Source organism: Melanostigma gelatinosum (genome assembly GCF_949748355.1).
Source record: "Melanostigma gelatinosum genome assembly, chromosome: 6".
NCBI lineage: Eukaryota > Metazoa > Chordata > Actinopteri > Perciformes > Zoarcidae > Melanostigma > Melanostigma gelatinosum.
In genome coordinates, this window is record NC_136639.1 from 15,582,102 (window position 1) to 15,610,011 (window position 27,910).

The following is a 27,910-nucleotide window of genomic DNA, read 5'->3' on the forward strand; positions in this document are numbered from 1 at the left end:
GCAAAGGGATAAAGAAAAAGTTATATCATTCACTTATCCGTCACCACTTAAAAATTTGGCAGATTTCTTTCCCAGATAATTTTGACCCTTTTACAATAAGAAATCCGTTTTCAGCTGTCCTTTTGCCCCTTGTAAGATATTATAACAATATCAAAGAAATATGAAAATGCATTTGAAAATGTTACGACACCTTCTACTTGACTTAGCACCGGCTGCTCTGTGGCTGAAAGAAATGTTGTTGTTGCGAGTGGATGTTTTCAGAGCAAAAACACATGCTGTGCTGCTACAAAGTGATGATCTGAAGGGTTCTCCGCCTTTTGTTTATACTTCTGTCATGTACTTTTTATTTTAATTGAATCCAATGGGTGCAAGGTTTCTAGGGCAAGATTAACTGCTAGAAGGCCTGGATGGAGATAACAGCTTGTCCTCAGAGAGTCACGAACCCTCAGGGCTTTATCATGATATCACATTTTCAACAAATGCTTTGAATTGCTTCGTGCAGCTTCACATGTCCAGTAACCTGAAGTGACTGCTGCTTAAATGACTGTTCTGATACGGAATACTTTCACAGTATTTTTGGACCTCTGCTAGTTCAATTAATATTTGTCAGTATAATGACAGGGTGCGTCTTGAACATTTAAATCTAATGTAATGAGAGTGCTAGATAGACACATATTGACTAATACCTGAAAATGACCAGCCATATACTCGTTGTCTTCCCTAACGCTAAACATATTGGCAGAATCATAGCTAACTCAAAAGACCAAGTCCTGGAGCAACACAAACATACTCGGATATATAAAATGGTATCAACCTCGTAAGGACCTACCAATTGAATCTGCTAAGCTTCTCTTTAGAAACACCACAATTTATGCTGAACTGCAACTGCATCATTCATACCAGTCTAGCACCCACAGCAGATGTTCTGTATGTGGACCAGAGAGAGGAAAGTTAGAGGGTCCTCTAGTGGAGCAGCACAGCAGCTTCTCGACAGAGGAATGGTACCGTAATATCCTAACATCTCAGAAGCATGCAGGTTATCACAACATCTGAGACTCAACCAGCTGTCTGTCTGTGAAAGGCTGATTTGTAAAAGTGGTAAGACTAAAATTGGACAGTCATGCAGAATTTTTAAAACGTTAGAGTACAAATGCAGTATCATCTCATGATGAGATATCATACCGGTAAAGTATAATGGTCTGAAAAGCAACTTTGAAATGGCACAAAACGGCAAAATTCAATTCCTTACCAATAAATAAAAACGTAATCCCATCAAAAATATCCAGTGTACTTTAAGCAACACAACATCATTACCGTGCTGAATTCTTGACGACGACATCTCAGATTGTATTTTAGACAGATTGTACAACAGTGGTTTCAATCACAAGGGTCAATGCCGAGCCTGCAGTCGGGTTGCACCGTCTCCAACATCTCAACAAACATCACAAGCTGACTCGTCGTAGTCGTCACGGAACACACATTTACAGGCTCGCTGTCACTACACTTAGAAACTGGAGCGACCACATTTCCGTTCACATTGCTGGTTAACAGTAGCATTTGACAGCAAAGGTGAAAAGAAAGAGAGACAGAGACTGAAGAGTTGAGTGATGGAGCATTGTGTTGTGTTCCCTAACCCCAGTCACACTGCTCACCTAGCACTCACATTTCCTCATTCCCCACCATTCTTTGCACATCAGTGATCAGGCGTCATGTAATGTTTAATCTCACTGACACAAATCAATGGATCCACAGATCAATCTGATGCCCACAGAGCCGAAGCTGCACATGCAGGCGAGTATGACCATGACCAGCTCCACTGATACTGCTCCACTTGGCAGGACGGCATAGTTGAAATAGTTGTTGCTTAGATTGAGGACTGACAGGATCCGATCCGCTTTTAAATATTTATGCTCTTTAATCTCCTGTCCTAGAAGTATGAATTTATACTCCTCTTCAACGAAACCCCTTACATAACTGCTGGCTACATTCTAGGCAAGGCAAGGCAAGGCAAGGCAAGTTTATTTGTATAGCACATTTCAACAAGGTAATTCAAAGTGCTTCACATAAAACCATTAAAAGCATCAAAACACAAGGCAAAAGAAAAGGAGATTTCAAAAACAATTAAAAAACAGTGTAAGAAATAAAATGCAGTGGTAAAATGCAGAATTCTACAATGTGTTTGCAGATCACCCATGTGTGAGATTGTTCTGTTTTGTATTTGTGCTTCGCGATGGCTGCATTCTCTAACAAAGAAGACATAAATCTGCATCCGCACGTCAGCAGTGCAAAGGTGTAAAAACGCTGAGCACAAGATTGAGGTGGAAAGTAACTTAGTGCATTCATGCAAGTACTGCACTCAACTTCAGTTTCAAAGTACCGGCACAATTCTAAAGTATTGTATTCTAAAGTAAGAGCGCTTATTTTTGGTGAGACTCAATACTTTTACTCCACTACAAGTCAGATGGGACATTTTATGTTCAACCAGGTTTGGTGTTATTAATGTGTTTATACATGGAAACAATAATACTGCATTGAAATAAATGTGAAAAAAATATACTTTTAGCATGAGCCGCACTTGCTGCAGTTTCTTTGGATTCTATGTGCAATAAAATGAATTAGCTCAAAAACATGATGCCTGGCTATCAGTTTATTCAGTATTTTCATGGGCTTTTAAAATACAGTTTTAAGAGGAGTTACACCAACATTATGACACCTCACAAGGCTTGCAAACATGAGTTGATTTTGAACAATCTCAATGTTACGTCCTACAAAGAACTACATGAGAGCTCAACCCCTCAATACAGACCATGTGCTGTATCCTAAGTGGTTACATACAAAATTCTGAAGAAACGTAAGAATGTAAATTTGTGTATATATGTCCATAATGTGTGATAAATCTATATATATATAATTTGTGTGTGTGGTGTGTGTTTTCTATGGAACAACGCTTTCCTCTGACCTGAAGCTCTGTGTCGCTGCGTGTGCTTCTGAAAAGCTTTATTTGAGGTTTGTTAAGTGAATATTTGGATGTAAGCCACGAAATGATTCGATTTATGTCCGATGGGAAGTGACATCGGTTAGTTTCAGTTTTTTGCCAAAGGTTTCAAACATGAGCGGAAATTTCGCTAAAGCACACATGCATCTATTAGTGTCCCGGGGTTAATGCATTAACTAAAATGAAATACCGTAGCTATCAGTGAATCGCTGCCACATTCACATTTAAAGAGGTTGTTTACCCTCACAAAATAAACCAAAGAGGCCGGAGGTGTAAATCAGGCCTATATGTGTTGGCTCAGTAGGGATAACATAAATATATGAAAGCAAAACAGAATGCCTGATAACCTTACTGCTTTGTATTTCATTACATCTTTTAATGTTGTCACCTGTCATCTGAATGTTTTGTTTCCTTTACATGAATAAAGACATTTCCACTATAAACTGGTGCATAAAAAGTCAAGTGTTTGATGCTCAAAATGTCCATAACGAGATCTAACACTCACAAATATAATTTATATGTTTTTCTCCCCGGCAAACTAATGACAGTGATATTAAAACTGTCCAATCAAATCTATTATATGGGATTAAATTACATGCTTATTCAATGACATAAGACAGGACAGGCCAGTGGCAAAACCCATGAAACAGGAAACTGAAGCTGTGTTCCAAATTGCAAACTTTTTCTTTTTACTTTTAGTACACACTTACAAAGTCTGTACTGTCCCAATGCACTTAATTGGGACATACTTCTATATAACATTGCACCTTGAACTTTGCCCCTCTTGCTCCCATACCTGCTGCAAAGGGGATTCTGGGTCAGAATAGCCAGAAAATCATGCTGACTTGCATACTGCAAAATGCAAACGGATGTAGTTGGGCATCCTAGTATTTTTGGTATACTGCAATTGACACACTCCGTATTGGGACATAATAAATATTTTTCTGATTTACTAAAAAGTATGATAGTGTGGGTATTGGAAGGCACAGTCACGGAGTGGGCCGTCTCCTTTCGGAACTGTCTCCTGCCCAGAAAGATGGGGGGTGAGAGTCGCACTCAGCTGTGTTATCATTAGCAGCCCAGAACAGCCGGGGGCCGGTTTAGTGACTGAGGAGTCAGCAGGCAGTCAATGGCAGTTTAACACAGTCATTAAACGGTGTTTTGAGAAAGTGTGACTCACCTCAACCACGAGGTGAGCATGCAGCCATAACTGGCCACCCAAAATATTTCGCAGGTAGCTGCAGCAGAATGTAAGATAAGCCGTGGACAGACACAGAGGTGCACACTCACTCACCACCTCAAATCAGTTTAGAAGATCATTCCACAACATACACAGTTGAGCAGAATTTAAACAGTAGCCTACAATGGAAAATATGAATGAGAGCAACTAGGCATGTTTCCAGAAGACCGAGAGAGACCTCTGGTGGTACAAGCGAGAAGCGTCGTGTGAAAGGCTTTTCACTGTAAATCACATCAACATCTCCACTGGGTTTACACAGTTGGGATTTAGAGGTCTTGCAGCCTGATATTCACAATTGATTTATCAAAAGCAAGAATGTAAAATAAATTTTTGTTCCCGAATGTGACAAAGCTTGAGGAAATGGATTAGGAACAGCTTTCAAGTCCTTCCTCAGATTTAGATTTTAAATCTTAAAAGTTGCATCATCTTTAGTGTTGTGTCGCCTTTGTATTTGAACAAAAAAGTAAAATCCAACATCTTCAGAAAACAACTTTTATTTATATCTTATTCACATGAGGAGCAACACAGTTTCAAAAGCATCTGCAGCATTTTATCCCAGTGCAAAAACAAAGACGATCCGATTGGGTTCACTGCACATGTGGTACTCTGGTACAATCCTGTCATCAGACCGGCCACATCCCTGATTCACCAACTTCCACTGAACCTGGTACCTGATTGACATCAGCAACTCTTGTCTCTTAAAGCTTGTTGCAACTGACTTCACATGAAACAGTTGTCTTCTTAACAAAAACACGATGATGAACATTAAAGTGCCAGAGCCTCAATGAAGCTGATTAATTCATCTGATTGCTGGCAGCTGGAAAAACAAATTAAGTAAAATTAGTGAAGACTTGAGATTTGAGTTGTGTATTTGAAGGCCTAGTCACACGGATAGATGGAACAAGTCAAATACTGTTGATAGCCTCTAGACAGAGCAAAACTGCCATGAGATAGTAAAGTGTCACACTAATCTTCTCTCCTGTTTGGAATGCACAATCCTCTGTAGATCCTTCATGCTGCTGACCCCCACACCTGGGCAGAGTGTAGACAGCCATGCTTTTGAAACACATGATGTCTCTCGGTGTGTGTTTTTCCACCTGCCATCTGACTAAGAGGCCCTAAACACAGCTGGTCCCCCTCCTCCCAGCAGCCACTACCACCAACCAGTAGGAGTCGCTAGTGCAGCAACAGGCACGTGGCCCTTTTCATTTCAGATGAGATAATGCTACCCGGAGTTAAACCAATGTGAGTTAAACCAATTTCCTTTTTGACACACGTGTGAGAAAAGTTTTTACATAAAAGAAACAAAAAAGGTTCCAGAAGAAGATAATGTGACAACAAAAAAACAGATGCATGTCTCATGAAGGTGTTAACGATGTTCAAAGAAAATGATCAAATCTAAATCTACATTATTTACTCCAGTATATGGAATATTATGACAGTGATGGAGTGAATAAGTAAGCTGTACCACTTTTAAAAAAAAGCTCAGGATGAGTGTACCACCGTAGTTAAATAAAATCTTATGAACAAAAGCTGGGGGAACACGTTCAGGCACCTTCTAAAAACAATAGCTAGGCTACTCCTCGTTCTCAGGAGCAACATGGCTGATTAATATCGGACTAACTTTAAACCTTCTGTATATTTAGCTGACTGGACAGATGAGTCCTGCCCAGTATAAATGTTCTTCTATACACTTTGTATCTTCATTTTGCACTTTAGCCCTTAAAACACAAACATTCATCAGCAAATGACCTCCCGAGGGAAGTCAGTCAGAAAATACGGAGACACTATTTGACCAAGACTCCGAAACAATTCTATGGATACATTTCCTCTTTACACTTTATACACACAACACAAAGCAAATCCTAAAATGTTAAAAGTCAAGATGTTCAAAACATTACATCCAAAATCGCAGGAGAAAACACTATAGGGTTGAGCATATTTACACTATAATTACAAGTTCACGAGCACACGGTGTTAAAGAAGGAGTCTGTACAGGGACTGCACTGCAGGCAAAAAGCTATCGAAATAAAAACGTGTTGATCAGAGCTAAACTGGGCTTATGACGCGTAGAGGAAGAAAGAAATCAACGTTTGGCTCCAGCGAGCACTGCCTGCTCTCACCTAAGACACATTGGTTGTTGCTTTAACCCTGCACTGGTGTGCAGTACGCCATCTACTGTACACAGTGGGAAGGTTTCTCACTGCATCCAATTGATGCAAATACAAGTTTGGTATTTTAAGCTATCTGTCAACCAACCAAGCAATCTTCTAGCCAAATCATGACTAATATAGTAAATGCTTACAGTTACACGTGTAACTAGAGTTCAGAATGGCAGGCAGCTATTTTATAACATGGCGACGCAAGGTCAGTGTAATTCCTCTCTCACGTACCTGCACTTTCAACTTCTCCTCGCTGAGAAATCCCCGACAGCTGCATCCACATATATCAGACAATTTGAGATAAAGTCCAGGACTGACTGACTCACAGTACTCACACACACACTCACTCACACACACACACACACACACACACACACACACACACACACACACACACACACACACACACACACACACACACACACACACACACACACACCCTCTTTTTTGAAGTGGCCATTGCACAGCTCATAGTTAGGTGCCTGAGAGCAGGCGGAGGAAAAGGAGTGTGGGTGAAGCACGATGGTCTGCTCAGGCGTGAGGTTTAGATGAGAGCTGCAGAGGAGAGGTTTGGTCGACAGCATCAATTGTGAGGAGTGTGTGTTCGCATCTGACAACTTCCTGTCAGACACACAATCAGAGCCACCCTGAGCTAGCAAATACGACTCACAGGACTAACCTCAAGAGAACACCGTGTCCACCCAGGTAGAGCCAAACCTCTGGCTTTGATTCGCACTCTGGCCTGGATAAAGAGAGTTGAGAGACACCGTCCTACAATAGTGCAAACACCGTTGTTGTCTTGACGTCGTGCCCCTTTGTGACGTCAGCGGGGCAGAGGCCGGATGGAGCGGCTGGATTAGAGCCATTTTCGGAGCGTGGGCAGGTTCTTGTCCATCCAGCGCTTGTTCAGCCTCATGGTTTCTAGAGCTTCCTGCACGCTCCTCATCTGAGAGCCGCGCTCCTTCAAACTGGAGAAGAAACTCTGAACCTGCACAACACACACACACACACACACACACACACACACACACACACACACACAGACAGATGTTATGTTATCACTTGGCAAAACACAGTGAACAGTTAATATCTCCCCACAAACAATTGCACAGACCCTCAAATACGCTGCATCAGAAAAGAAACAAAACATACTTGATCAAGGTGGGCCTGTGTGGAGAACTGAGAGGTGGCAGAGTTGATGATTGTCTGGATGGCAAAGGAGCCCATCGGAAACCTTTAGCCAAAAACACAAAAACGCTGATGTGTATCTTTTCCTTTTTACGTGAAATAATCTTAAGATGTATTCTCAGTGACGACGTGTATGGAGCTGACAGGGACCACTTACTTCACTATGAGGCTGTCCCAGTTCTCTTGGATGAAGTCCCAGGCAAACAAGTAGCCGGTGAAGCCTTTACACACGGTGCTGATGACCAAAGGCAACTCCTGCGTCTGGATGATCTCCCCCCTCAGACCTGCCTTTAGAATCCTAGACAGACAGTGTTCAGAGCATAAACAACACTGACACTACACTCACCTCCATACAGCAGGGAAATAAACTGCTTGTCAAGCCCTTTAAATCACTACTGACGAAAAAACACAGTGACAAGGAAAAAATGCTTCATCACATCTGAAATATTGGTGTTTTAGTGACTGTAACTCAACGTTTATCACAGTACCCAAGATTCAAAATATTGCTGCTCTGTTACACATTGGTTTTAAAGTAATGTTCCAATACTAAACACATTAAAAAGGCACTTTGAACGAGTGTATTGGATTGATCCCTCATTCAGTGGGGAAGCAAAGACGTTGCTGCTTGATGACCAGAGGCCAACACACACAAACACTTACCACACTATAAGCCGTGCGTTCTGAGTAGACGCGAGGCCCCGCAGCATCTTTCTCTTCTCTGCATCATAGGTGACACGTCCGTACATGCTGAGCAAAGTCCCCCAACCTTCATTCGATTGAGCAGCCACAGTGAATACAACTTGCTGCAGATCCCCTGGGATCCTACAGGAAATATAAAGATGCAAACCTATTTTTAGGCTAAAAGTGGACTAAAATTCAGCTCACGGTCTACAACTCAACGTCAGATACTAATTCCATCCAGAGACATTCCCCCATGGGTTCTATCTCTGTAAAGAGGTTTGCGCTGCCCCTCTCACCCTGCTGCAGCTGTCAATGTGACCCAGAAAAGCAACTGAAAAGTAAATAGTGTGCTATACGTACCGTGAGGTCCCATTGGACTCGACATACTCTTTGAACAGGGCTTGGGCTCGCTGAGTGCAGTTCTCTTCATTCAGACTACAGGCCATCCCAAGCAGCGCTGAGCGCAGCTCCTGTTGCGACACACCCTCCTCCTCTTCCCATGTTTGCTTGTCCATCAGAGAACCAAACTGATGCAGAATATAAGACTGTCATATGAAACAAAAACAATAATGGATTAGTGCACAGAAACACTTAAACAGGCGACAAGAGTTAATGATTTCTTTTCACAGACGTGGGATGTTCGCTTGTATCCTAGATGTCCTGATACAACAATAACTTGCCATCAAAACTTACATCTTAACGTCTTAAATGAAGCCAATCAAGATATACAAGTGTGTTTTAATGTTTCTCATTATTGAGACAATTACACTCACAATTACACTTCATAGTCCACACATTGATTTTGAAAAACATATTTATTTTTACAAACTTTTCAGGATTTTCAAAACGTAAGATATTATGCAGGTGTTTGACAGAAATGTGGCTCATTATATCTTTATTCTCAAAATGTATCGTGACCTACATTTCTTAACTATAAGCGAATGTGTGTGTGTGTGTGTGTGTGTATTTGTATACCTTCATGCGGGACACAAGATCGTGCTCTTGTCTTTTGTCAAGCAGCCGGTAGATGACGTTGAGCTGTAGCAAGGCCTCTGTCACAGGAGAAGTATGAGTTTCATTGGTCATGTACTTCAACAGGTTGAGGACTTGGTCAAAGGACACGCGTCCCAGTCTGTTAAAAACACAGGACAGCGGGGGAGAGGAAAGAAAGGTGGAGAATGAAACACTCCTCTACCTCCGTTTCTCTTGTAACTAAATGCAATTCAGAGAACAACTAGTTATGTTGTCCCCTTTACCTGGAAAGAGCAAAGATGTTGTGTATGAGCGAGGCCCGGTCCTCGTGTGTAAGAACATCGACATTGTTGGACAGAGCTGTTATCAGAGCAGCCCAGCCCTCTTCTCCGTAGTGGACGATGTAGAAGCCTGTGTTTCTGTAGTTCAACTTCAGCCACTTTGCACTTTCTGGGAACTCCTTCAGAGTCCCTGAAAACACACACAAAATGTAGCATTTGTCACAAAATAAAAATCTTGACTCTTAACTTGATGTTGCAGGTAATGCTTTGTGTTTTACCTGACTTGTTCTTCAGAGTGAACATCTGTCTGCACTCAGGGGCCAAACTACAGTTGTCAGTTACGTATGTCACCGGAATATTCCACAAACTAAAGAGAACAAAATACAGTCAGGGTTGTGTTGTGTTTCTATGATCTGTGTGTGTGTGTGTGTGTGGGGGGGGGGGGGGGGGATTGAACCCACCTGGAAGTCTGCGTGGCATTGTCGGCTGTGAGCAGGAAGGGCTCCTGTGTGAGGGTCACCTGGCCTCCCTTACGGCTTACAGTGACCAATGGGAAGCCTTTCTGTGACGTCCACGTGCTCATCATCTCTGACACATTCGGGTGCTGCGCCGAGACCTCAACATGAGGAGAGGAAGAGAAATCCAGAGTCAGTGCAGTCCAATGTCCATTGTTTTTTGTTATGCGAATTAAATGAAGACAACTGTGACTGGCAGTGGTCTGAAACTTTGCAGCTATTTTCAGAAGATTACAATTTCTACAAACCAAACCCAATGTTAACTGAGGCGCGTGCTTTCAAACCTTTTTGAGAGTAAATCTACTGTCTGTAAACGTTAGATGAAGCCAAAGTGATAAACACACACACACACACACACACACACACACACCTGTGTAAGGCTGTTCCAGAGGTCGTTGGTGTCCGTGTTTAATCCACTGAACTGTTTCAGGTATTGAATGATACCTTTTCTGAACTGTTGGTCCCCTGGCAGGGAGGCATTCAGCATCAGAAGAATGGAGGCACCCTGGAAGACACAGGCACAAAGCTCTGTGATCACACCCTAAACAGAGCACTGACTAAAGCTCTGAAGGAGTGGGAAGTCCAGTTGAGAAATTTCTCTCTGAGTTAAAGAGCTGGATATGAAAGTTCAGTGAATTAATGACAATTGCATCTATCTATCTATCTATCTATCTGAGTATATATACATTACAAAAGTGTACCTTCTCATAGGAGATGGAGTCAAACATCTCTTCCACCTGTTCTGGCGTATTAACCTCCGCCGACACAGCGTGGGAGGAGTTAAGTGCATCACTGTCCAACGCTCTGAAGCGTACTGCCAGGAACGAATTACCCTGCAAATAAACACAGGGTTTACTGCGAAGGCACACAATGAAGCACACAGCTTTGTTTGCTTGAAAGTATATGAGGCAGATGTGTAAACGTACAATGTCCAGCTTGGGCAAAACAGTCTGCAGCGACATGTACTGCATGTATGTGGCAAAGCCTTCGTTGAGCCACAGGTCGTTCCACCACCTCATCGTCACCAGGTTTCCAAACCACTGCAACACATCATCGGAGATAGATTAGGACCAGACCGTAGCATATTCACCGTGTCTGCTACTTTCACCAACAAACAGGCAAACACAACTACCTGATGAGCGAGCTCATGCGCGATGACGGAGGCAACTACTTGTTTTTCCAGAGGAGAGGACTGTTTGCCCACCAGCAGGCTGGTCTCTCTGAAAGTGATGAGTCCCCAGTTCTCCATCGCTCCTGCCAGGAAGTCTGGGATGGCTACCAAGTCTGACAAAAGAGGAAGAGGAAGAATATTGGGATGTGTAAAGAGGGGGGGGGATCACAAGAGTATGTGTGCACCTTGTGTGACACATGCAAGTACCTTTGTGCACTCACCTAGTTTTGCAAGGGGGTAGGGAATTTCAAAGAAGCCATTGTAGAACTCCAGCAGTTTGCAGGCTGTGTCCAGAGCATAGCCAGTGTGCTCCTTCTTCTCTGGCACAGAGTACACAGACACCTAAAACACAGGAAGAAATAAACAAACACAAAATCATTTTATCAGCAAAAACGTCACTGAATACTAAATTAAAATAAATAAAAAAGTATGACATACGTGTATATATTGAAAGCCAAAAGGATTCATATTTGTGCAAGACCTACCTGAGTTTCTGAGACATGTTTGCTGATAGGGGTGAAGTTGGCGACGATGAAGGCGACCAGGTAGGTGCTCATGTTGACGCTGGTCATTTCAAACTCATCTTGAATGAGGCCATTGGGAAGTGGTGTGCTTTTAGCCTGAAATACAAAAGGACAATATTACTACCAACTAATTAACACAGCGCTGCAAGCAAAAAAAAAAAACAATACACCGTCTGCTTATTTGTCCCCACGGGAAGAGCGTACGAGTCGCAGTGGGGACAGGACTGACCCACGAGTTCCTCAGGAGAAGAGGTGACATAGTGTTGTATTGTAAATTGTGTCTATATAGGTGACACACGTGACATTATTGGTCAGCTGCAGTTGACAACGTGTGGGGGAGCAGAGAATGCGGCCGTGCACACTGACAAAAACAAAACTATTTTTAGGTCATAAACCCAGTGACGCTGAGAACAGACCCTGTTTCTAGCCCAACACATGAAAATGATCAAATTATCATTTGATGTCTACGTACATTGTTTGGTGCATTGAGAGAGAATCTTTTGTTTCTTTTAAAACGAAACAGTGGAAAACATAACATTCATCTTGTAGATTGTACGATAGAGAACAAATGTGGGGTGTTTCAACACTTAAAAATAAGCATGAATGAATGAATACGACAGTACCTGAGGCATGTTAGAAAGAGTCAGGTAGTTTGATTTCCTGCTGATCCGAATCAGGAAGGTGGCTTTGAAAGCCGGTTCATCAAAGCAAGGAAAGGCCTTCCTAGCTGAGAGCGGCTCAAACTGGGTAGCTGCTAAGACCCTGGTGACAAGAGGGGGAAGAGCACGATCATGCTAAAAATAACAAATTAGATATTTGCTGCAATTTCAGGGTTTTTTTATGATTTGCTATGAAGACACACAACCCTCTCTGTACAGGCGTTTTATAAAGTCCTTACTCTGCAGGACATCTTTCAATTATTGTGAAGTACTTTCACAGCCAAATAGTGAAGTGTACCTTTTGTTTCCGTCTTTATCGGAGTAGGAGCTGTTGTAGAAACCATTATAGGTATGCGAGAGGCTGGCAGAGTAATCCAGGGTCAAGACACAGAACAGGCCTGTTTTCAGCTCCTTGGAGAACTGAACAGCGATCTGCTGTCTGGGTATGTACTCCAGTACAGTCACTTCTCTGGCCTCTCCATCACCCGGCTGGAAGACGAACAGCAGACAACATAAGAAAAAAAGTTTAAATCAAGTGTTTTGTTCTGGCCCAAAATAAATCTTTTTAAGTGTGTATATATATGTTCTGTACATCTAGTCAGAAGGACAACTAACTCATCTAAACTCGCAATGTGTTATAACACATGTTCATCCGCACACACACCCCGTCCAATCCCACCTTGAAAGTAGCTTTGGTGATGTTGAGATTAGCACCGTGCAGGACAATGCGCTTGGTGTTGTGTTGCACCGACATGCTGATGACGGTGCGGCCGGTGTAGGTCATGGCGTCGAGGTCCGGGTTCAGGGTGATGTCATAGCTAAGAGGACGTACGCTGCGAGGCAGCCGGAGCTGTGCCCACGGGAACAGTTCACCATTTGTGGACACGGGGTAGACTTGCTCGAAGGGAGTGGTCTTGTTGGTCTTTGGACAACCACTCTGCAGAAGGATGGAGGGTTGGGGTCAGCAGGGGAAATGAGTATGATAAATCACAGAACCAGTGGATTGTTTTCTTACCCTGGTAAAGGTGCATCCAGGTAAGAAGTACAGTACCATAGTCACAGAGGCCACTATCACCAGGAACAACACACAGACAACGATGGTACGGGCTGAGGGTCGGGAACATGACCTGAGACCAAAAAGAGTATAACATTACTTACTTTTACTAATTTACAAATTCAGGATGAAAAAACAGTGAATGGTGAACAGAAGCTCTGAACATTAGCTTCAACTTGGTACTCTGTTGCTGAACGAACTAAAACCCTTTTACATGAAAATTGAATGTTTGGGCATATTTACGTTATCTGCATCATGTAGGAACGGAACCTCGACTGTACTTTGTCATGTCCAGATCACGTCATGGTCTGTAAACACTTAGAACTAAACAACAGGCTACAAGTTATTGTCAATGGAGGCTACAAACTGACGCCTGGCACTTGTTGCTGGTGACGAGCGTGAGGGGCTACAGATCAAAGTTGAGCTGATCGGAACTTTTTTTTCAGCACTTCAATGACGCTGAGAAGCGTCAACCAACAATATGTTTTTGTTTCACCCTGTTCCGCTCCATCTATCAAACGTGGTTAGCCAGTTCTCTGTGCTATTTAACAATATAACTACCTCAACGGCGACTCGCCAACAATGCATCTGGCAATGCTCGGCCGTTTTGATGCTTTAAGTTGCTTGTAGTGTGAACATAGCATAATACTTGAACAGGCAGTTTCTAATATTGTGCTTGCATTTAACAGCTACATTTGTTGGTCTGGGATTGCCACTGAAAGCGTCCCTGAACAGTATCGTTGTTACAGATGATTTATACTGGATTGGACTGATTGAGCGGCTAAAAGGATTAGGTCCTGTTACATTGAGGTGCACTAACTCTAATTCAGCATGGATTCGCTTATTTACTCTGCAACTGTAACTACAATGTAGCTGCAGTTTCAGAAAACGTTGTCCAACCCGTTCACCTAAACCACCAGGACTTGTTATATCATTCTATGTAAATCTTAGTCAAAGATGAGGTCATGGAGGAAAGAGATTTTTATTGAGCCCACAGAGATTACGAATGGTGCTTATTATATTACCCCCATCAACAGTCTTATCTCAAAATGTGCTTCCATAAAAGTAACAAATATGCTTCAGTATTTCTTACATATGGAAGCTTAGTTGCAGTGTAATTAACCTGAATTCAACATCTGTATATCACCAGGCTCAAATACTAATCACACGAGATTTGCATGTGATGATGCATGATTGCTTATGCAGCGCTGCGTTTTTAAGCCAACATAATTTGTCCCAAATGATGACCTTTTCAGTGCATTACCTGAGTGGAGCCTGTCTGGTGTATGCGGACGAGATGGATCTGTGAGCAGTGCTACGGTTCATGAAGGACATGCCCAGCAGACGGGCTGAAGACTCGCAGTCCTCTTCATCCTCGTCCATGTCGTTCTCTCCCAGGCCTCGCACAAGCAACCGGGAGCTACGAGGCTCATACGCCACCTCATCTGGGTCAAGAGCAGGAAATGTCTGCAGAGAGCATGTACAGTACACTCTGTTAGTTTCCAGTGTGGCTGTGCAGGGTTTCCCATACTATGTACATCATCATTATCTAAAATTAAGTTATTTTTGCTAGAAGTAACTCTCACAATTATTAAATTTAGATAGTTGCAGCTGACAGATCTAAAATAGTTTACAGAGCAGTAGTATGTGAACTGAAAGTGTGCAAATGAGCATCATTGGTTATCCACAAGTGCCACCCTTGAATTAACTGATCCGTATTTATATTGCCTAAATCTGTTCCCATTGTCAGATTTACAGATGAAAGCACTTGCTTAAAAGGTATGTGCAGAGTGGTGCAAATACGCTTTCTGTGAAATGCAAACTATTTAGCCAGGCTGGTCCTTAAAATGAACACATGTATAGCATGCATGGATAAGATCACATGAGCATACTGGAAATGCAGAGTCTTTGGCCAAATCCACAACATCAGGCTCTTCTTCAAACATGCTGTTCTCAATCATGTTCCTCGGCAGGTTGGCTCGCTCTGCAACACACAGAGGGAGAGAAATCACAAAGGACATTCTCAAAAGAGGAAATAAGAGACGTGAGCGAGAAGTAATAAAATCGAAATGATTACATACACTGACACACACACACACACACACACACACAGTATTGCACTGTATGTTAACATATGTGCTGTGACTTTTGGAGTTTCAAAGTTTTCCACAGAAGAGTTGTGGAAACAAGCCATTTTTCTGTTGTTGTGTGACTATGTGCAGGCAACATGAAGCCTTGTTAACAAAGCACTGACTGAGTTTCTTCAGTTTCCTGTTAGTAAACCGCCTGCAGCATTTCCTGGTACTTTGACCTACAAAGAATGGTTTCATAAGGCAAGGCAAGGCAAGGCAAGTTTATTTGTATAGCACATTTCAACAACAAGGTAATTCAAAGTGCTTCACATAAAACCATTAAAAGCATCAAAACATAAGGCAAAAGAAAAGGAGATTTAAAAACAATTAAAGAAACAGTGTAAGATACATAAGGCTGTAAGACATATACTAATAAGTGTTGAAATAGCTGTAATTCCTCCACAGTTCATTCATTCATGTGACAAAAAAATAAAAACTGACAAAGAGCCCTCAGGTACAGGAACAATCAGACTCACAATCAGCATAAGGCAAACATAAGGCAAAAGAAAAGGAGATTGAACAGCAATTAAGAACAGTGCAAGAAATAAAATGCAGTAGTAAAATGCAGAAATGCAGGAAATTGATTCATATATTAATTGAATGTGGTTCAATTAAAGGCAGCAGCAAACAGAAAGGTCTTCAATCTTGATTTAAATGAGCTGAGGGTCTCAGCAGACCTGCAGCTTTCTGGGACTTTGTTCCAGATATGTGGAGCAGAAAAACTGAACGCTGCTTCTCCATGTTTAGTTCTGACTCTGGGAACAGAAAGTAGACCGGTCCCAGACGACCTGAGGGGTCGGGATGGTTCATAAGGTAGCAGCAGATCAGAGATGTATTTTGGCCCTAAACCATTCAGTGCTTTGTAAACCAACAGCAGGATTTTAAAGTCAATTCTTTGTTGGACAGGAAGCCAGTGCAAAGACATCAGAACTGGAGTGATATGATCCACCCTCCTGGTCTTAGTGAGGACTCGAGCTGCAGCGTTCTGACGGACTTTTTACAGAGACCTGTAAACACACCGTTACAGTAGTCCAGTCTGCTGAAGATAAATGCATGGACAAGTTTTTCCAAATCCTGTTGAGACATAAATCCTCTAATCCTTGATATATTCTTCAGGTGATAGTAGGCTGATTTTGTAATTGTCTTGATATGGCTGATCAGGTTGAGGTCTAAATCCATAACTACACCTAGATTTCTGGCTTGGTTTGCGGGTTTTAACATCAGTGACTGAAGCTGAGCGGTGATTTTCAATTGTTCGTCCTTGGTACCAAAAACAATTACTTCTGTTTTATCTTTGTTTAATTTAACCACATTAAATTAATATATGAATCAATTTCCTGCATTTCTGCATTTTACTACTGCATTTTATTTCTTGCACTGTTCTTAATTGCTGTTCAATCTCCTTTTATTTTGCCTTATATTTTGATGCTTTTAGGTTATGATGTCAGAGAAGAATGACTGCCTTGCATTTCTAAGTTCCAAATTATAATTGCGAAGTCTCTCTTTATAGATGTCACAGTGAACCTGGAGATTAGTTTTTCGCCACCTGCGCTCAGCTTTCCGACACTCTCGTTTCTCTATTTTGACCAGCATAGGATTTAATAACAAGAAAAATATACAAAATGAAAACAAGGACATTAAAAAAAGCTAATACAGTGAATATTCATCATCTGGCCCCGTCACTGTAGTTTACAAAAGCCTGCATTTCCATAACCTGCTTCTTCAGACTCAAGATTCATGACAAGAGTTACGCCGTGTCCGACAAAACCCACGTGATCTTCTGGCAGCCAGATTCTCCAAACAATAGTTCTCAGTAATCCTTGAAACAATCAGAGGTATGTTCATCCTCCTAATTTAATAATACCGAAAGTCGTAAAACTCGAAGCAATGCAACTCTCCCGATTTGCCTCACGTTACAATCATGCTTTTTACAAACTGAAGACAAAGCATTGTCACTCTCAGTTGGTGATGGATTGGAGTGGAAAGCACAGAGAGCCAGTGAACTCTTATGAATACACACAGTGTTCATACAGAAACAATGACACCAAAATAAGTTGAGCTTCAGCTCCCCACAAGAAAGACGAAAGTCCAGAAATGCACGAGGTGAATTTAGTTCCTTGTATGTCCTGTAAAGTGTTTCTGATGTGCTGTCGCCACGTCCCTGCCTGAACCACGTCCCTGTGGTATGATTGTCTATTAATAGGCTGAGAGCTAAGTAGTGGGTAATGTGTAATGTGCTTATGAGGATATGATAAAAATTAGATCCATAGAAAACACATCAAACTGGATTAATCCCGGTTGTCATGTCTACTTCTAATTGACGTGATAATATGCTGGAAATGATTCCATACAAGCAAGATGACGTGCTCGGGTGAGAGGGGGCAAAAGGATGTGATGGTTATCATCTGGACTACAATTAGAAAACACACCACTCAAATGTGAGCAACCAACAACTCCTGTACTTTCATCAAGCTGGTTAAAGCTGTGTAAATACAGCAGCGGGCCATGTTCATTTGCTGACTCTTCCTGTTAACTCAAAACATTTATTAACTCTACCTTAGAGTCACAGAAAAATTGCTAAATATATTTGTTGGGACAAGTGTGTCCACTAATTCAGCCCATGTAAGAACAGACAACACACTAAAAGATGCAAAGTACAGAGCCACGATACTGATACTGATAGGTTGGTGATTCAAATTAGGGGAAGGAAGCATCTGTTTCTGTTTTCTCACCATTGTCTGGTCAGAATGTGGTTGTGAAATGTGACTTTGGGCTTTTACTTAAAGATCACTAAGTCAGAACAAACAGGAAGAAAAAAATCAGGAAGTGTTCCTGCTGTGATTTGGTGATTGCCTCTTCCAGGTTGAATAAAATAACACCCACCGAGCATAAACTAGTGTGTGCACTGGGTTTTATTGTTTGTTTTAATGAAGTCATGGACACCTTAGCACCATAATAGAGGTTATAAAGCAGCTGCTTGCCTGAGCTGAGCGGAGCATGACTTATCAGCTCTCCACACCAACACAAAATATAGCTCTTATCAAACCAATAGGCTTCAACTGGACAAACAATGCTGCTGTGTTTTCACAGACAACTTGAGTCTCAACAGTGCCATGCTATGTTTCTGTCAAGGCAGCCATTGTTTAAACTGTTACAAATCTGTTATTGGCGTCGTTCTGTTAAAATTATCGCAAAACGTCACATGAATAAACAGCATGGTTCACACACACCCTACGTTGTACCGAACGTTACAGTCACGAACCGGTTTGTCTTTCCAAGTCAAACCTATCCCTCTCAACATGTGTCCTCGGTGAATGTCACTGCTAATGCCCCCATGAGTTATTAGCTGGCCTGAAGCTACTAGCCTACTGATAGTACTGTACCTACCATCTTTCTTCCTTACCTGCATTGTTGCTGTCAAATGGATCCATGGTAGGATATCTCAAACAGCTCCTCGCGTCCAAAACAAGGGGAAACCTTCACAGCAGCTCCACAGACGTGTGTTTTTCTAGCTGGTCCACAATCCACCGGGGCAGGCTAACAAACGCTCACAATAATTAGCAGCCTGTCCTCACTGCTCTAACGTTAGCTTGGAACGAGCCAACTTTTGACATTTGTAAGTGACTGAAGAACATTCAGTTCGCCAACGTTATAGCGTTAGCTGATATCTATAACTTTATCGCCCATAGCTGTTTAATAGACTACAACATGAATGCGGCGTTATCCAAAAATCCTACGCTAATAATATGTACACAAATATCACACTGACACACAGACAAATGACACTTTGCTTCCTCCCCGACCGGTTGTTGACAACCTCTCGTCGAATTACAATGCTGACATCCTATTGGATGTTACTACCGTAGGGCGGGGCTAGAGCATAAGACTTGCACAGATGCACGCCAACACACACACGTAAATATTTTACTATACTTGTGAGAACATTGTATTTCTTACCATTCATGACATGGTGGTTTTAATCCTAACCGTAACATGCTTCACCTCAACCTGGCCCAAAGAAAGCTAAACTCTACCCATTTACAGTTAATCTAACCGTAAAACATAGTCTGAACTGTCAAATAAATGGTTTAAACAAAAACAAACACACACTTTTTTTTTACTATACTTGTGTGGATATTTTATTGTTTCGTTCCCTGGAGCACAACCCTAAATGTTAACCCACATGTCGAACCTCAACCGTAACCTATTCATAGCTCTTACCCTTAACCCCATGTTTTAGCCCCTAAATAAATAGTTAATGTGATGAATATCAAGTAGATACACAAACAAACACACACTGGTTGTATTGAGCACAATGATATGTTTCAGCAATACACACAAAGGTGGCAGGAGGTACAACACTTTTATTGTCTATCTGGTAAAAATACTACCGAGCACGTAATCTCTTTCTCGGTCTGGGTCTAACAAATAAATCCCCTGCTAATTTACAAAACAGTAATTATATACAAAACTGTCAGCTCTTCGGTGATATCAAACATATTACAATGAACAAATAAAAACACGTACAAAAGTCAAATAAACTTTCAAATATCCCAGCTGTGGCATCTGTTAACCGCCACCTGTCTTTCTGCTGTCTTTCACTGCAATTGTTTGTTCAACCAGTTTCTCAGAGTCTCGAGGTTCCTCTGAAACCAGCGAACATTTTTATGCACGTTGTCCAGGGCCACCTGAGCAGCTCTCAGCTGAGACGCCTGCTCTTTGATGGACTCAAAGAAATGCTGCACCTGGGGATCAAACACATTGCCTACATTTACAAAAACACAAACAAGCACACAACTCAGATTTAGACCCAAAAAAAGTTAAATTCCTCTCTCAGTTATGCTTGCAAGAAATTTAGCACACATGTATTCATGGTCAAGCTTTTATAGATACTTCTCGTTAGGTCAGAATCGCACTATTTTACAACTGAAGACAATTGGAAATCATTTTTGAAAGTGCCTCTGTTATTACCATCATCATCACTAATATCGCCAATGCCAACTAATACCAATAATGATAATATCAATGTTGAAATCATGGTAATCTCTAAATTGCCTTGTAGAATATAGATGAATCCAAGATATAAGAGGGCATTTACTTCAGTGAGTTCCTCTGGAGATGAAAACTGTCCTGTGGTGCCCATGAGGATGTTTCTAATACAAAATGAGCCCAACTGGAACCTGCGGAGCAGAAAGGCAACAGAGAGGACACTCACAGGTTAATATCTCTTCCTCCATATGCACACATTGTTATTCAGGGATTTGTTTTTAAACCTGTTCCACTTGGAAGCCACTAAAACGGCAGGTCTTACTGGTTTACACAAAGTTTTTGCGTCCAACTAAAAACACCAGCTTGATGAGTAAAACACACATTTAACAGAGTATATATACTGGGTAGGACATTAATATGTTTTAAAAAGGTAAGCAAAAGTGCATTTTCACAGCATCACATGTTTTGACTGATATTGTCGTTCATGATGGTCTCCATTATGTTGCACTAACTTTTGAACCAGCGTGTCCCAGTTCTTTTTGACAAAGTTCCAGGCGAGGCGATGTCCCCGCGGGTTCCTGGCCACCATCAGGATGACAGAGGACAGGTCCTGTGATCGAATCACCTTCCCCTCAAGACCCAACTCCAGCAGTCTGGAACACAATAACACACAATATAACCTGCTCTAGTAACGCCCCATTATCTGCCATCATTTGAGGAGCCCCCACTGAAAGATGTCGAGCATATCTGTAACGAGACACTGGATAAATATTGGATATCTGTTGGCTGTGGTACCCCATGTTTACCACACGGGGGCAGCATTTACAGTGTTAAAATATATTGGGGAGAATATGTACCTGTGCAGTTTGTTTGTGTCTCTGCTGCAGGTCAAGGCAAACAGGATTTTGCTTTTTTGTGCCTCAGAGAGAGACATGTTGTATGTGTGTAAGAGTGAAACCCAGCCGTGGTCATCCTGAGCTCCAACTGAAAACACTGTGTCTGCCACGTCAGTTGGCAAGCTGGGGTAAACACAAGCAGAGATACACATTAGAGATATGATGAAACATCCAATGATACGGTCTGGGCTAGCACAGGGAATAGCTGCTGTTTATGTGAATGATATCAGAGGTTGTTGACTGATAATGATGCTGCTGAATTATAACTTAGACAGACATACTTGAGTGTACCGTTGGACTGAAGCCAGTCTTTGAAGCTCTCACGTGCCTGCTCCAGACAGGGGGGGTCCTTCAGGTGGCAAGCCAGTGACAGGACCTCTGATCTCAGCCGTCGCTCGGACACAGAGCCCCTGTCGCTCCACGTCTGCCGGTCAATGACCGCACGGAAAAATCGCAGGATGTACATCTGCACGCGGAGAAACGGCATTTCACAGGAAATTAAACTGCACTGCGTACCGACATTTTCAGAAACATCATACTTAAGTTGTACCCTCATCTTCTTACCCCCAGGTTGCTTATTACGTCGAACTCATTCCTTTTCTCAGTCATGCGGTAAAAGGCCTCCAGATAGCCTATTCCTTTAAGGAGAGGCACAGTGTGCGTCTCCAATTGCAGGTAACCAATCAGGTTTAATCCTTTATCGAGCGACAGATGACCTGCCCTTTAGAGACAAACAAGAATATTTACAGGTGTTGTGTCAGGTGGGATGATTAAAGCTGTATTGTTTATGTCACTCTCTGTTTTGTTGTCTCAAACAAACACACACACACACAGAGGCTTACGTGACCAATTGAAAGGCGTTGTGTATCAAGTGAGTCCTGTCTTTGTAGCTGAGAGCAGTGTGGTTTCCCCTCAGTAGTTTTGTAATCTCGTCCCAACCACCATCCTCATAATGAACCACATAATAGCCTGTCATGTCAGTGTTTACTTTCACCCAGCTGACCTCCTCTCCTATATGAATACTGTCTAAATGAGACATAAATAGAAGAAAAAAAACCACAATGAAAAAGCATGAAATGTGCATTAAACATATTCAACATATTCTCTCTTCCCTGTTACCTGTGGGTGTTGTCATCAGGTGTCTGTGGATGGTGCTGGAAGCATCTGTCTTGTATGTCAGGGGGATGTGCCAAAGGAAACTATACAAAACAAGAGTATTATTTAAATACTCTTTCAAACCTGAGAGTTACTTTAGATTAAAGGTAATCATGGGCGTGTAGCTGCAAAAACAAAAACACAGAGTAGAGGAGCAACGTGCAGTTTTGCTACAAGAGTAAACTAAGTAGTAAACAAAACTGTACAAGTGCAGGTGCATGCTCACCCCTGTTGCAAAGTTGACCAGAGACTGTCAGAAGGCAGCACTGTCCTCAGGAACCGGTCCTGCCTCAGCAGCAGATGGGGCCCTTTCCTAGTTACAGTTACCAGAGGAATACCTTTCTGCAGAATCCAAGTGTTCATCATGGCTGTCAGGTCCATGTGCTCTCCTGCAAAAAGGTACTGTGGGAGACAATACATGCAGCCACAACACGTCACAAGGCCAGAAAATAATTGTTTACACTGTGTAAAATGTATAAGAGGACACCAATGAAGAGATGCCAGTGAGTGGATGTCTATATGTTTACTCACTGCATTCTTGGAGGCCTGGCTGCTGCTGTAACAGTGTTTTCCTGAGATGAAGTCCTCCTCGGAGCATGTCTGGAGAACAAAAGATTTTTGCAAATCGCATTTACCTTACTGCTTGCCATAGTACATTACAATTTAAATGCGATCTATCAAGGCAGTACTAAAACTTACTTCCAATTCCCATCTGTATAATACAGTACAATTAGCTTTGGGAGACTTTTAACTTGCTTGAGATTGGTAATGCACCACAGTGCACACCACGTCTGCTTTTAATTTTTGTCAAATGTTTTGTTATCGATGCATGGCACGGAGGTTTATTCTTTTAGAATCACTCACAATTGCATTATTGGGCAAATATTACACACTATTGAAGGCAATAAAAACAGACATGATGTTCATTTTGATCAATTACCTACTTCATGTAACTTTCTAGTCTCAGCAAACTGATTTATGCTCCATAAAGAAATGAATGGGAAGAATGTCTGTCTGGAAGCAGGGTAAACAAATAAAAACAACTGAAACACTACAGCATCCATTATAAAATGTTTAGCAGACATGTTAAATATACCGAACTTCTAATAGATGAACTAAACATAATACAATATTTATGAACTGACTGATTGATTAACAATCGTGAATTGGACGATGAATGTAATTGGTGTTCGTACATTGGCGAGGCTGTCCCACAGATCCTGGTTGTGTGCATTTCTGTAGCTGTATTTGCGGAGGTATCGTACTATCCCCCGCTGGAACACATCGTCTGTCAGAAAGTGTCGCAGCATGTGGAGGACACATGCTCCCTGGTCGGGGAGAGAGAGAAAAGCTGCATTTAATCAAAGCCCCGACAGGTTATGCTGTAGGTTGGTTTCAAAGCAATTTGAATGTTGTGAGTCATAAATGTGAAAAAAATACGAGATTTTCCATTACAATATTAAAATAGAGATCAATTGTTATGCGGTCAAAAGCGTAATGGAAGTTGTTTCAACTACTTCAAACCAGGCCAATCAGAAGTGAGTAACATAAATATCAGCAGGGTTTTAAGTGTACTATGTTTATTTTGTTATCCCTGGTTTTGTAGACCTGTATTTCCACAAATAGGATACGCATAATGAATAGTTGAGCGGCCCTCTTTGTGACTGCAGGCACAACACATGTATGAGACTGAAAGCATACTTTATCATAGGAGACTGTGTCAAACATCTGCTTGATCTGAGTCGGGTTCTCTGCTGGGCTGGATATTGGCCGAGAAGAGTTCAACGAATCATGACCAACTGCTGAAAAACAGGTCTGCAGAAGATATTCCTCCTGCAAGATTGTGCACAGAACAGGGTTGTGGTTTACTACACTGAGTAGTAATCTACCGCAAATAATCATTTAAGTCGATTCTCACATTAAACCAAGCACATACCACTTTGAGGTCAGGGTAGGTGGCCTCCACTGAGATGTACTCCATGTATCTGGCAAATCCTTCATTCAGCCAGATATCGTTCCACCACTCCATGGTCACCAAGTTACCAAACCACTGCAGGCAAGACCATTGAGATTATGAGCATCTAAAGCCGAACAGTATGTCAGTAGGGTGTAGACACAGTTTCACGCTCTCACCTGATGGGCGAGCTCATGTCCGATCACCATGGTGACCCAGAGTTTATCCGAAATGGAGGACGTGAGGGGATCAAAGAGCAGGCTGGTCTCCCTGTAGGTGGTCAGACCCCAGTTCTCCATCGCACCAGACTCGAAGTCTGGGATGGCTATCAGATCTGAGAGCGGAAAAACACAGGTCAGTGGAGAGAACGTGAAAGGGGGAAAGAGGGGGATCTGACAAAGCAGTAACAGGAAAACTAAACAAAGGGTACCTTGTTTGGGTAGAGGATAGTGGATGTTGAAATATTCCTCGTAGAAGTCTAGCATTTTGACAGCAACCTCCAGGGCATAGCGGGTTTGTGGCCACTTCTCAGGGGCGGCATAGATGGACACCTACAGACACAAAGGTTCATAAAAAAAGTGTCCATGAGAATGAAATGTTGTTGGCAAGAAAGAAGGAAATTCAAATATTGTCAGTGAGACCACACCTGCACCCCAGAAGATGTTGTTGCAGTGACATATTTGAAGTCACAGATGACAAAAGCTACGAGGTAAGTGCTCATCTTTACACTCGCATCAAACTGGTCCTCAAGCACGCCAGCGTTTACTTCAAACGTCTTGACCTGAAATACACAAACAGATCACTGTAGCCATGTCGCGCACACATTTGAACATGTGTGAAGGCTAGCATCTATGCAGCACTCACTACAGGCATGTTGGACAGAGAAATGTACTCTGGACTCCTCCTGATCCGAACGGAGAAGTTAGCTTTGAAGCTCGGCTCATCGAAACAAGGGAATGCCATCCGAGCACTCGTGGGCTCAAAGTGAGTTGAAGCTAATGTTCTGAAAAGACACAAAGAGGCGTAAAGACAATAGACTCTGGAACTGAAGTTGGAACCTCTCTGTATGCGTAAGATATATTACAATCTGGTCTTACCTGGTCTCTCCTGTGCTGGTTCTGTAGGTGCTCTTATAGAAGCCATAGAAGCCTTCTGACAACTCTGCCCCAAACTCAAGATACAGAAAGTACTTTTGCCCGCTGCTGAGCACCCTGGGAGAGAAAATGCCAATCTGCTCATGGGAAGGGTTATGAAGAACTGGAAGAACCTAGAACAAGAGGAGATGGAGAGGGGTTGGGTCCATTGTAGGTAACAATGACAAATAAGGTCTAATGATAACTGCGCTGCATTTACAACTACCTGATCAGACAAGTGAGCGAAGTTCTGGTCCACTATGGCGGCCTTGGAGATCTGCAGACCCTTGCTGTGCAATACAACCCAGTTTGTGTTGTTCTGGACATCAATCTGGATCTGCACTGAGCCAGTGAAACTGAGACTTGTGAGGTTGGGGTGCAGGAGGAGGTGGTAGTGAAGAGGAATGATGTACCTGAGACAAAGAAACAATTGAATTATAATCGATGAACAAAAAGATAGAGCTCCGGCAATTTTCTTGTAAATTTCTTGGATGCGGCCGTTAGGAAGCAAGCGTACCTTGGCAGGCGAAGACGGCTCCAAGGGAAGGACAGATTACTAGTACCCAAAGGAGATTGCTGTCCTGCGGGGTGAGGAGGGCTGGACGCTTGTTGTGAACTCTGGGAGGGCTGCGACCCACCCAGAGACATGTGAAATAGAGACAGCACTAAAAGCCTCACAAAGACCATTGTGGAGGAAATGTCCTTTAACTGCCGATTTAAAAATAAATAAATAAGCCAACCGTGTGACAGGCTGACAGTTATATGAACCTGGTCACATCCCACACACGAGGAGTGATGAAGGAGCACCTGATGCGAGTGTTGAATTCCTAGCCGGGATGATTTGTCCAGATGTCACACTGTCAGAATATGGATGACTCAATGACGTCTCTTAAACCTGAACGACATTAGAGCAGGATGAAGAACACACCACATACGTCTCTCAATGGAACTTTTATACCACTGTAGTTCCTGTTTATCTCGAGTCCAATCAAAAATGTTAACATTTACTGCATCTCACCACTAATGTCTTACTGCCTCCTCCAGCCAGATTTACGGTTGTTGTTATGGTGTCAAAGGTTACTATCTGACAAACTTTACTACCACTATTAATATGTTATGCATTCATATATACCCTAAATAATTAACCTGCCACACATTTCTCATATAGCTTGCAATGTAGCAACCCTGTTTCCACCCACTCGTTAAAGGTGTTAATGTTCCACAAGGGGACAGTTTTGGACCTCGCAAGCATGACACATGAATTCTGTCGAGCAGTCGGTTAATTCGGGCACACCGAGCTGCGAGTAGGTTTTAGGGCCTAAACACAACACAACTCGGCCTGAAGGAGGCTCAAACATGTGACAAACGTGTTTTTCCATGCGGACAGAACAAGGTGAGGACACAGCTATAACTGTGAGGTGACAACAGCTGCAGCAGCATGAACGACAGTTCAAAGCAGGCTGCACGGGCAGGAGTCGTGCTGTGTGTCCTTACGACAACAGAAATGAAATAGCAGAAACGAATTGTGGAAGATTGCTATGAAGTTACAATTAACATAATGCTCACCTTCTTCAGAGATCCTGTTTTAACAAAAACAAACGAGCACTTGCCAAAACGTTTTACCGCCTTCATATTAGCTTTGTCATTTCCTCGTGTTCCTGTTGTTGAGTTTCACTTTCTCTTAAAGGCTGAGCTCCCGCCCACTGCTGACAAATTACCCTGTGCGTGCGCGTGCGCGTGCGTGTGTGCAGGTGTACCCCACAGGAGTGTTATCTAATGTTCTGGGTGCGTTGATATGATCGGTTTTCTTACCTCAGGGAGCTAACAGCCATAAGCAGGTGTGTCTCTAATTGTTCTAAACTGTCTTTACTGTCCACATCACTGTCCTGTTCTGAGCTGTCCTCTTTATGAATGCAGATAAAGCCCACGCTGCGTGTAAGAGCTCACAATGTCTTCCTCTCTTTCTCTCCCAGTGTGTGCGTGGTTGGGGGGTGTTCGTTGTTAGTGTTTAAGGTCACAACAATGTGACATGTGAATCCCCCATAATGCAATGCTCCAGGCAAACGGCATGCCCTCATTTCACACACTCGCAAAGTGCAGAAACAGTCAGTGGAGCTACTATAACTAACAGACATGGCTGAACCACACAGGGGTCTATTTTACCTTCCTATCATCTATTTATGGACAGGTAAGAGCTTTCCATTTATAA

The 27,910-nt window shown here is 42.4% G+C and overlaps 1 protein-coding gene across 1 annotated transcript; it reads right to left on the reverse strand.

Annotated features, from left to right (window-relative positions):
• Nucleotides 1-4,713: 4,713 nt before the first annotated feature.
• LOC306779036 (leucyl-cystinyl aminopeptidase-like) lies at nt 4,714-27,376 on the reverse strand. The gene is made up of 43 exons (XM_079270774.1): nt 27,268-27,376; nt 26,219-26,596; nt 25,928-26,114; nt 25,666-25,835; nt 25,433-25,571; nt 25,215-25,349; nt 24,999-25,119; nt 24,748-24,902; nt 24,551-24,664; nt 24,316-24,447; nt 23,811-23,942; nt 23,146-23,214; nt 22,841-23,016; nt 22,579-22,658; nt 22,302-22,485; nt 22,024-22,180; nt 21,741-21,925; nt 21,421-21,582; nt 21,076-21,216; nt 20,673-20,754; nt 20,177-20,319; nt 18,978-19,024; nt 15,335-15,426; nt 14,707-14,909; nt 13,404-13,515; nt 13,068-13,325; nt 12,687-12,877; nt 12,353-12,491; nt 11,691-11,825; nt 11,427-11,547; nt 11,167-11,318; nt 10,961-11,074; nt 10,736-10,867; nt 10,405-10,539; nt 9,981-10,135; nt 9,798-9,886; nt 9,523-9,709; nt 9,242-9,398; nt 8,627-8,811; nt 8,246-8,407; nt 7,743-7,883; nt 7,550-7,631; nt 4,714-7,385 (listed from the first exon to the last, which is right to left on the reverse strand). Exons 2-43 carry the CDS (start codon nt 26,386-26,388, stop codon nt 7,254-7,256), a joined length of 5,955 nt encoding a protein of 1,984 aa, XP_079126900.1. The 5' UTR covers nt 26,389-26,596; nt 27,268-27,376; the 3' UTR covers nt 4,714-7,253.
• Nucleotides 27,377-27,910: the final 534 nt, after the last annotated feature.

Excerpts from the sequence above, each read along its gene's own strand:
- LOC306779036 (XM_079270774.1), bottom strand. The coding sequence starts at position 26,388 with ATGGTCTTTGTGAGGCTTTTAGTGCTGTCTCTATTTCACATGTCTCTG. Across the intron at positions 25,350-25,432 it reads CTCTGTCCAACATGCCTGTA|GTCAAGACGTTTGAAGTAAA; the intron begins GTGAGTGCTGCA and ends TGTGTATTTCAG. Across the intron at positions 21,926-22,023 it reads ACGTAATAAGCAACCTGGGG|ATGTACATCCTGCGATTTTT; the intron begins GTAAGAAGATGA and ends CTCCGCGTGCAG.